Source organism: Echeneis naucrates, chromosome 3, assembly GCF_900963305.1.
Source record: "Echeneis naucrates chromosome 3, fEcheNa1.1, whole genome shotgun sequence".
NCBI classification, from domain to species: domain Eukaryota; kingdom Metazoa; phylum Chordata; class Actinopteri; order Carangiformes; family Echeneidae; genus Echeneis; species Echeneis naucrates.
This window is the reverse complement of record NC_042513.1, coordinates 14,114,373-14,124,383: the sequence shown is the minus strand read 5'-3', so window position 1 is coordinate 14,124,383 and position 10,011 is coordinate 14,114,373. Positions and strand designations below refer to the sequence as shown.

At 38.1% G+C, this 10,011-nt stretch overlaps 1 protein-coding gene across 1 annotated transcript; it reads right to left on the bottom strand.

The window, feature by feature from the left end:
* Nucleotides 1-1,012: 1,012 nt before the first annotated feature.
* Nucleotides 1,013-9,700, bottom strand: LOC115040806 (very-long-chain (3R)-3-hydroxyacyl-CoA dehydratase-like). The gene is made up of 11 exons (XM_029497851.1): nt 9,611-9,700; nt 8,219-8,264; nt 7,982-8,055; nt 7,474-7,638; nt 7,165-7,216; nt 6,888-6,998; nt 5,827-5,954; nt 5,321-5,433; nt 5,131-5,237; nt 4,900-5,031; nt 1,013-4,013 (listed from the first exon to the last, which is right to left on the bottom strand). Exons 1-11 carry the CDS (start codon nt 9,689-9,691, stop codon nt 3,937-3,939), a joined length of 1,086 nt encoding a protein of 361 aa, XP_029353711.1. The 5' UTR covers nt 9,692-9,700; the 3' UTR covers nt 1,013-3,936.
* Between the last annotated feature and the right edge of the window lie 311 nt (nt 9,701-10,011).

Sequence of the window (10,011 nt, the reverse complement as noted above, 5' to 3'; positions counted from 1 at the left end):
GTTACATTCATCACATTTCACTTACTAGAGACCATCGTTATGAAGTGAAATGCTCAAAATTGGGGTCAGAGGTCACACAGACTGTTTTAAAAAATGGATGCAGAGCTGAAATTAAGAACTTTAGAGGTGCATCCATTATAAGTCAACAAGAGTGTCTGCTGGGGTGATGAGAAAGGAAGTGATTTAAACACATTCCTGCAGAAGCTAAAATCCTTGTAACCTTTGTGTGTGAAACTGAAACTTTATTCTGAATTTCTAAAAATCTCAGTTTGGGTTGCTAGTGTGCACTAGGATTTTGCTGTTTATGTTATCAAGCCAGAAAATTTGTTGGGTTATTGAATTCCAATTAAATAAGATTTTTTTTATTACAAGTTTAATAATGCCACAATGTCTTAATTTTCCTCATTAAAACTTTACTGACTGTCAACCCCACAATTGGGGATGGTTGTCACAAGTGCACAAGAAGTAACTGCCAGTCCTCAACTTTTGAAAAGAATAACCTGAAATAGATTAAGATGCACAATTTATATAACTAATGGTAACACTAAACTATAAAAAGAATCAACTGTAGATCTGCAACATTTCCATCTTTCACCAAAAAATATATATTATGCATTATTCTGAATATAAGTTAAAGCTACCAGGCATTTTTCATTGCAAATACAGGGAGAGGTAACTACCATGACTGCAGATCACGGGAGGGGGGGCATGTCCCCCCCAATAACAATACCCTAGGCCTTCATATTTTGATATTCATCAATTAATCATGCATAAAGTAGTCCCATACACTGGGAGAAAAGGAAGATGGTGAGAAGAATTGATCTGAGAGGGTCGGAGGGAGGCGAAAGATAAGAACGTGAGTAGACATGCCCAAGACCCTTAAAATTATGATTTACTAATGTAACAGTTAAGTAAGCAGTGATACACGCTGTTGGCTGTTTAGGACAAATAAACAAGAAAGGTAAATACAATAAATGATTCCCTGTGTAAAAAAAAAAACTTTATCCATTGTGACTAATGCACAATGAAGCAGCTAATATTTGTATATAAGAAAATATCACATTTGGAAGAGGTATCCAGAACAGGGAAAAAATAACAGAGCCTAAACAGATCTCAGATGTTTAATTTGGTCAGGAAACCATGAGTCTGAGTTATAACCAAACACAGCATTAATCTGACTGTGACAACACAGTAAACAGGTGATTGAATGTGTCTGCATCAACCTGTGTCAACTGAAAATTCTCCCCAAGAGAAATCTATCAACAGGAAATAAATTAAACACAACTTCAGCACACACACAAAAAGCAAAGGCCCGTTTGTGAACAGAATAGGAATAATAAAAGAAAAAAAAAAAAAAAAAATCAACAGATTTTGAACAGGCCATTGATCATTACAGCACTATGAACAATCTCTCCAAACAGTGTAAACCTGAAAGTAATTCCTTCAAAACTCTGGTCTCATACTGCATGAACAACAGCTTTTTCTGAGATATACTGAGCTGGAACTGTTACAGATGAAGAAGACATTTTTTCAGTGCCCATCGCTGGACACACTTTCCAACAGCTTATGAGTTAAGTCTTGACATTCCACTTTCTGATCACTTTCTGATATTTATAGGCTTCAGTAACTTGTTGTAATAATGATGGGTGAATCATCTAGTAATGTGCTATAGATTTTATTTGATAAACTGAACAACTGTCTGGATTAAGCGGAGGTGGTGGTTGTGATGGTGAAAACATCAGGGAGATCTTTCCAATGGACCACTCACCTTCTGGGAAATTGCTGCTGGACACTTGCTAAGTTGTATGATTTGTCAAGTCTTAACATTTAATCAGTAACTGACCGATTTATTGTAACGATCTACTACAAAACAAGGAACATCCAGGCCCAGAAGAGCAACACATTAAGTCTGATTTAATGTCCCTACATCGGTTTCCTGTAAGCTTCATTATAGATTGTTTTCTACGTAGTGTTTCATGTACCAACATTCATTTACATCCTTACGCTCTATGAAATCTGGATCATCAGGTCCTCTGGAAGAAATCCGTAGATCAACCTGACATCAAGGCATTTATAACTACAGACCTGGTTGCTTGCAGTTCTATTAAATTTGAGTGTTAGTAAAATGTGATAGACTCAACACCTTTCCCCTGACTCCTTAGCATAAAAGTTGGTATGAGTGCCTTAAAACTCATTTGACACAAATTTAAACGTTAGATGTGACATTTTATCAGAAAGAGGCACAAGTCTTACAACAAAAATTAAAACAGGACACAAACAAACTTGGAATTTTAAATCTCACATAAAACTGCTCCCTTTGCCAAAAGAAAATGGGAATAATATCGAGGTAAATCTCCCATAGGTATACAACACATCAGGAATGATCATTATCATTTCTATTAAGTGTGATCAAATGGAGAGCTATTAACACTGATCAACAACAGCTCCACCATTGTGAAAGAGCAACTGAACACTTGTTGAATATCTCTAACAGTTCATCAGCTCCGCATGCTCCAGTGAAGAAAAAGTGTTGGATGAGTTTACAGGTGCCACAAATCCTCTTTCTGACTACACCCAACCATGGCTGAGTCCAGGGGCGACACTGACGTGAAACCCTGGGAGCTTCATAACCTGGTGGTCAGTTACTCTTTCAATCTTGCCTATTGCGAAGCATCGAGATTGATTTCACATCATAGTGTTTCAGGTTATGTACTAGATTAGATTTTCATTCACAGTTTATATCAGTTCCTGCTGCAGCTATAAATAAAAATTAATGTTGTTGGGGGGTAAACAAAGTCATTGAGGCTGAAGCACAAGTGTTTGTTGAAGATTATCAAAGAAAAGTGCCGTAAAATTTAAATACAAATAAGATAAAGAAATTTCCGGTGCATAAATTTGTATGGCTTTAAAGAGAGAGAGATTGATTCCTTCATCCCAGGCTCAGAGTTATTTATGCACTTTAGCAAGAAACAAACTGAAAATCTTCACAGTGACACTTACTAGTTCAGAGAGACTGCAATAATGCAACAGCCACTGAAATAATTTTCCTTCAATACAAAAATCATAATAAATGTTTGCAAGTTACTGCTGTAGCTTCCTCTGTAACTTACAGAAACAATGTATCTGCAATTGAAACCAACAGAAACCCAAATAAAGAACCATCACAGAACACACTCACTGATGTGACGTGTTCAAGGAGGGAGTACATTAAACTAACAGAATTAACAAAACAAAAACACGATGATTATATGTGATATGATTATATGTTGACCTTAATAGATTTGTCATTAGATAGCTTTTAAATGTTTTGAGAGTAACAGCATAATTTTTGCACCAACATGTAATTTGGAATATGAATATGACAAACCTGCAGTAATGTTACACACAGAGCAGCTTTTAAATGGTTTTCTTCTCAACACATCAACAGTAACTTTTATATTTTCAATAATAAACCAAATTATTCCTATATTTTCATAAATATAGGAATAATCATCCTGGACCGCAGTTAGCTGACAATACTAGGATTGATTTCATTTTTACTTTTGGAAATAGTGAAAAATATCTTCCAAATCCCCGACAAGAAAGTCAACACAAACAAATCAGATGCATGTAGACGTTTGGTCAGTGACTACAGACAATCACTGGTGCAGAAATGTTGCTAAAAGTGGACATTTTTAAGAGAAGAACCTTTATAACAACTGAACTGAACAGCAGACTGTTCAACAGAGAGTGACTGAGCTGGTAGAGGAGGATTTACAGGATTAGTTCTGAACAGCTGACCCAGTGCAGAAAAAAGGTGACCAGTCTCCCACCATTAGGCCACCTTGACTGTTACGGTGTTAAGGAAGATGACAAATGACAGTAGGAAGAGAAGAGCTGTTTTATCTTTCAGTGGACAGCAGTTCACTGTGTCTGCAAACTGAATGTACCAATTAGTTAGTGGACCTTCTTTTTCCTCGAGCGGTATCGTCTGCTCCTTTGCTTGTACAGGTGGCGGAAGTTGATGAAGAGTCCTGGAGAAGAGAGGAAACCTTGCTCAGTACGTGGCTGATGGATACATTTTCTATCTGACTGGGCGGCTGCAGGAAGTGTTTCTTTTCGCTGCGTCCTAACAAACCGAATGACCCGTTTCCTCACTGCCTGTTCAGTTACACATTCACACACATTAGCTCTGTGCCACTGGGCACCAATTTTCACAAGCCTGGCGATAATGAACAGGCTCTTCAATCATTCTATTAGAGCCCACATGTAGAGACCAGATTAAAACAGAAGTGATATAACAAAGCTAATCACATACAATAACAAATAATGAAGAGGAGTATTTCAGAGCCCTCACACAAAAAAGACGAAAAGACCAAACAAAGTGACACACTTTTCTGTGACAACAACTGAATTAATGAATAACTAATAATAATTAATAATAATAATTAATAACTGAATTCATAAAAACACAAGATATTTTCACAATTAACTGAACTTTGTAATCATGTGAAAGTGTGGTCCTTCCATTATCCAATGTCATTTATGTTCCTGGGAAATGGTAGACTGGGAGGTCCAATGAGATGCATCACTTTTCGAATTGAGTCCTCAGAAGGTTTTTTTTTTTTTTTTGTTGTTGTTTTTTTTTTAAACCCAATCTGAAAAACCTACTACAACCTGCTTACATCTGGCTTTTGTCAACAACGGAAAAGGTTACAATAACAATTCGAAACCAGATTAATTGACTCTGCACCAGGCACAAGTATCTGTCGTTTTGGTGAAAATGAAGGTCAATTTCTTACTTGACCTGTGGCACTATTAGTGACACTTTAGTTAGTTTTAGTAAATTTAAGAAGTTTAAGGAGGCGAGAGTTGATGTGTGAATCAGAGTGGAAGGTGGTATGTCAGTGGATGTCTCACCCAGAAACATGAGGACCAAGTAGAGCTGCAGCGTGTAGGAGAAGCTCAAAGAGTGTCCTAGCACTGCAGGGAGGGGGAGGCTGAACAGACGGGTCTGATCGAATATGGGCAAGGACTGGATCACAACCACCGCTGTAAACGTGCAGAGAACACACTGTCAGAAACAACTAACCTGCCACAAACATTTGTTTATTCCTCCACTTTCTCTATAGACTGAACAGCGTTGCTAACCTTCAGCTATAACCCCCAGTGGGTACAGAGGGATCCAGAGGCTGTATCTGAGCCAGGTTAGCAGCTTCCACTCTGTGTCGATGCAGGCCAGCATGTAGAAAGGGTACCTGGTGTAAGAGGTGAGGGGGCTAATGTCACGGCGGACAACATAACAGGTTCACTGAAGAAAAAGAAGGCGAGCCGATCTGACCTGAAGATCTCAATGGTGCTCCAGAGGTAGAAGACAAAGAAGACAACAGGCTTGTTCTGCATCTCCTCCAGGCTGCCGAAGATGACGAACAGAATGACATTCCTCCCTGCAACCTGCGACAGGGAAAAAGAATTTTTCTCATATTAATTTAGGTTCAAATTATCAGATCAAATCAAACTTGAATCGTATAGCACTTTTAATGCAAGCAAGCAACACAAAGTGCTTTGCAGGTTAAAAGAACAGAGAAAAAAGCATCAAAGGGTAAATTTGTTAATCTATTTTAGCAAAACATTTTACAGCGATTTCCTTTTTTCTTTACTTACTTTTTTGGGCTTTTTATGCCTTTATCATAGCTGCAATAAGAGAAACAGGAAAGGTGGGGGAGATGGGGGCTATAAAAATATTTGTATTTTAAGATTTTTAATGTGCTTGTTTTAATCTTCACAGCTGAAGAAGATGAAAACATGTTGCAATAAAATTGGAAGTGACTGTCTACTGTATCCTACCTGTATCATAGCAGGAAAAAATCCAGTCTTAACCAGACCCAACAAGGGATTAATGACTTCAAGCATGGCCATCATCTGACAGAAATACATCATATCAGCTGTGGTGTGGAAGGTATCGTAGAATGAATCTGAGGGAGCCAAGGGAGAAAAACAAATGGCACATTGCGTGAGCAACTGTCCATAATCCTCATCATTTGCAAAACAAATTCCCACTGTGTATAGACGTGTTTCTGTTTCTATTCAAATGACCTCATCACTGAATAGCTCCTAGCAAACAAAAACACAGACCCCGTCTCTCCTGTTTGTTTTATCTTATTGCACAGTTGTGCTAATTGTGTTTGCCCCTTTTCTGTTGCTGTGTTCCATTGACACCCAAAAACTACTGTGCTGTAACAAATTTTTGGTCCATTCATTTCAAAAGATACAAAAAAAGACAAGTGCTTTAGTTTAAATATTGCTCATTCTGTATTTACTCCAATCACTTTCTTTACTGTCACCCAGATTTCTGTAATATAAATCCAAGTAACTGACAACAAGGTGACTAAAGATAAACTGGTTTACTTCTGTTCAGCAGAATGTAATGTATGCACTGTACTCTATTCTATTCTGACAGGCCAGTCGCCATTCCCAGTACAGTCTGTCACTCACATGGTGGCCAACCTAATCCATACCAATTTATCAGGCATTTTGCTTGTTTCAGACGAAACCATCGTCTGAAACTTAACATCATGTCGATTGAAGAAGACTTAAAACGTGAGACTGACGCCATAAACTAAACCACTGAGATTTCATCTGTGCTGAGCATTATTTTACATTTTACTTTGAATGAATGATGAAATGATGAAATGATGATGAAATGATGAAAACAATAGTTGGTTTGTTCGCATTGACTAGCATGTTTATCTGTCATTATCATTAGGAAAATAGCAATGATAAATAGGCTAAAGAATACAAACAGGCAGAGGGTTACCCTACAGTCTGACAGCACATGACGTTTTTCATTTTATTTCTTACACAACATATTCTGACATTTTTTACTATATTATACTTTAGAAACAAACCTTGACCAAGAATGAAGAGTCGAACAGTCATGTTGACAAATATCCAGGAGAATCCCAGAAACTGTACAAGGTTGTACATAAACAAGTAGCCTTTCTTCAGACCAAGGTAGGCTGAGGAAACAAGAAAAATTACCTCAACCAAAAAAAAAAAAAATGTAAAAAAAATCAAGTAATACCACAGACACATCAACAATGAGGAAGAATGGTGTTTAGTGAATCAGAAACACGTGATGTGGTTTTTGCTTGTTTTGCTGATGCAGAGCTCAGTGGGACTCACGGTCTTTACGAACCCTTGACTCCACACTTATCTTGTTTATCTTCTCCTCCTCCTGAAAGAGATCAGACCATTAAATACCATCATGTATCAAATGTTCTACATTTAGTGTAGAAGTCTTCACTTGCTTTAATTATTAAAAATGTATGACTTGGGGAATTATCTATTACATCCCAAATTTGTCTTGAAGCACCAAATTCATTTTGTTTGGTGCTTTATTGACACTGAAAAACACATTCTCTGTCTATGAAAGTGAAAACTTTACATATGTTAAAAAAAATAATAAATAAATAAGTGTTTTAAAATTCAGACCTTGGCCTGAAGCTCCATCTCAGCATCAGACTCGTCCAGCCAGCGGTCGAAGTCTGGAGCCAGAAACAGAGGCTTCTTTTCTTGGAGTGTCAGCCGGTCCCACCATCCCTCATCCTGCTTCTTGATCTTGATGTCAACCTGACGCTGCGTGGACTTGTGATCAATCTGAAGTCCACCATTATAGACACACACACACAAAGTTAGGAAATTTTAATTAACAATTCTTGAAGAAAACACACAAGCGATGAATTAATGAGAGCAGATGTGATGTGAATACAGTTTGTTTTTCTTTATGCACCATACACATTGGATGTAAAAGTATTTTCTCTATTAACGATTGGTGGAGCAAGACCAGTAGTTGCAAAAATTAGTAAGAATGTATTAGAGTCAATTGTGCCATTCTAGTTCTGTTTTTTTTCCCTAAAAATGTAAACAATATTACAATTACATTTCGATATAATAATAATTTTAACCCCTAATTAGTAAAAGAAGGTTAAGAGATCAATACCTCAGGCCTGACAGGTTGCAGGAACTCCAAGCTGAATACGTATTCATTATCTCCTTTCGCGCCATGGCCCTGTGCTGTAGAACAACATTACAGACACTGTAACATTAGACTTCACGTTGTGTTCATGTTGTGCTTCCATTACAGTGGTCAAAAACTTTGAGTGTACAAAATATCTTTTAAACTCAATAACAGGAATAAACATTTTCTCCACTTATTTGTACAAACTTGTATACAAACCTCTGAACTGAAGTTTGTTATTTTCCTGTAGGCTGATGTCAAGGTTCTGAAAAACACAAAGACTTCTGTCTTAACCACACTGAAATGGAGAACATAGATGTGCTATGTGGTGGAAATAAAAGGATAAGGTGCTTTTATTATTATCAATGAGTTCAAGAAAGTATTAGTGTGTCTGCATTACACTGAGAATACATTCTCGTATTTAGTTGATCCTCACTGATTATGAATGGACTCAGTCAGTGCAACGTGAAATGTGTTCTGTTGACCTGCTTCAGGTTATCTATCTCACAGTAAACGTCATGCATCTTTCATAAGACATTCGTCCAACAGATGCCAGATGAGGATGAAGCAGGCTGAACATGCACATTGCAGAGGCGGGAGGATAACCTGTGTTTCATGTTACAAATGCAAAAATTGTACAGAATTAATATAAATAAGTAAATGCCAGGCTCACAGAGGAGTTGAAACTAAAAGTCTAATCAATACAAACTTTTAATGGATGACAACAACCACAATCCCTAATTTATTTTGCAAAAACCTGGGCTTTAGTATCTACTGGCGTTGATATACAACACTAAAGGTAACTTCCTGAGAAGGTGCCATTTTATGGTTATAAAAGCTCTAGTTAATGGCTCTGGTGGTGCATTTACTAATGCTTTACATTAACGCTCAGATTTGGGCTATTGATAAGAGCCACTTCTGTTTGATGGGTTGTGAAAAAATTCTCCAATGGCAGCTCATTTTACTGCTCTCAAACTGAAGACTTGATAGATGATTGATTTTCACAGAAACTGGACTTAAACAGGCCTTACTTTACCTTCTCGCTTGTTTGTGTTTCTCTGAGTTAACTGCAGTGTCTATTATCATTACGACTTTTTGGTAGAAAAACCTCAAGTGCAAAGAGTTTGCAATCACAAGGTTGGAAGTACAGTAACCTTGGAAACTGGTTTGAAATTTCTATTCCAAATGATTAATTAGAGATGTTTTTTTTTATTTTTTTTTTTTTATTTGCAGTTCTCAGCGTCCAAGTACAAGTGAAGCACTTCTCATCACAGGGGAGAGCTGTCAGTCTCAGCTGTTTCCGGACTGTGTGTGATACAGCCAGTGCTGGTTTTTAGTGTTGACAAACACACTTGTCATGTATAAAAACAGCCAACACACCCTGTGTAACGCCATCTTATTTCACATTCGTTATGCTGTGAAAACACAGTCATGAGAGGAGGTTTGTGGTCTTTTGTCCTCCACACGGGAACATCCGAGGTGAATTTATCCTCCTTAATCTGGAGCTGCATCCTCGCTGAGCTAACGGAGAAGCTAACCGTGTCTGCTGTGAGACCTCCGCAGCGGTGAGGAGGCAGAGGCCCGGGCAGGGCTGGATGTGGACTGTCCTACCGTGGCATCGCTCAGGTCCACCCGGAGGTAAATCTCTCCGTGACGCTGCGCCCAGTACACATGAGGAGTCAGGATCTGCATCGTCACTCCGTCCTTCCTGGAGCCGACATGCTACAGAAAAGGGGAAAAGTTGAGTTACACCGCCGAGATGAAGTCCAGCTCCGCGGATCCGAAAACCCCCACAGACCGGAGCAGGCGACAGACTTCCGGGAGGAGGCGGCTCGTGGACTTCAAAATAAACGTCTGGGTGTTCAGAAGATACTGTTATCTTATTTATTTCCCTTAATACGTATTTTCTTCGCTGTGTGGTATCGCATTACAACATGTATAATGCTGTATAGTCCAATTTCATGTTCTTTTTTATCCTAAAAAAATGAATGTTATGTTATGTCATGCTAATC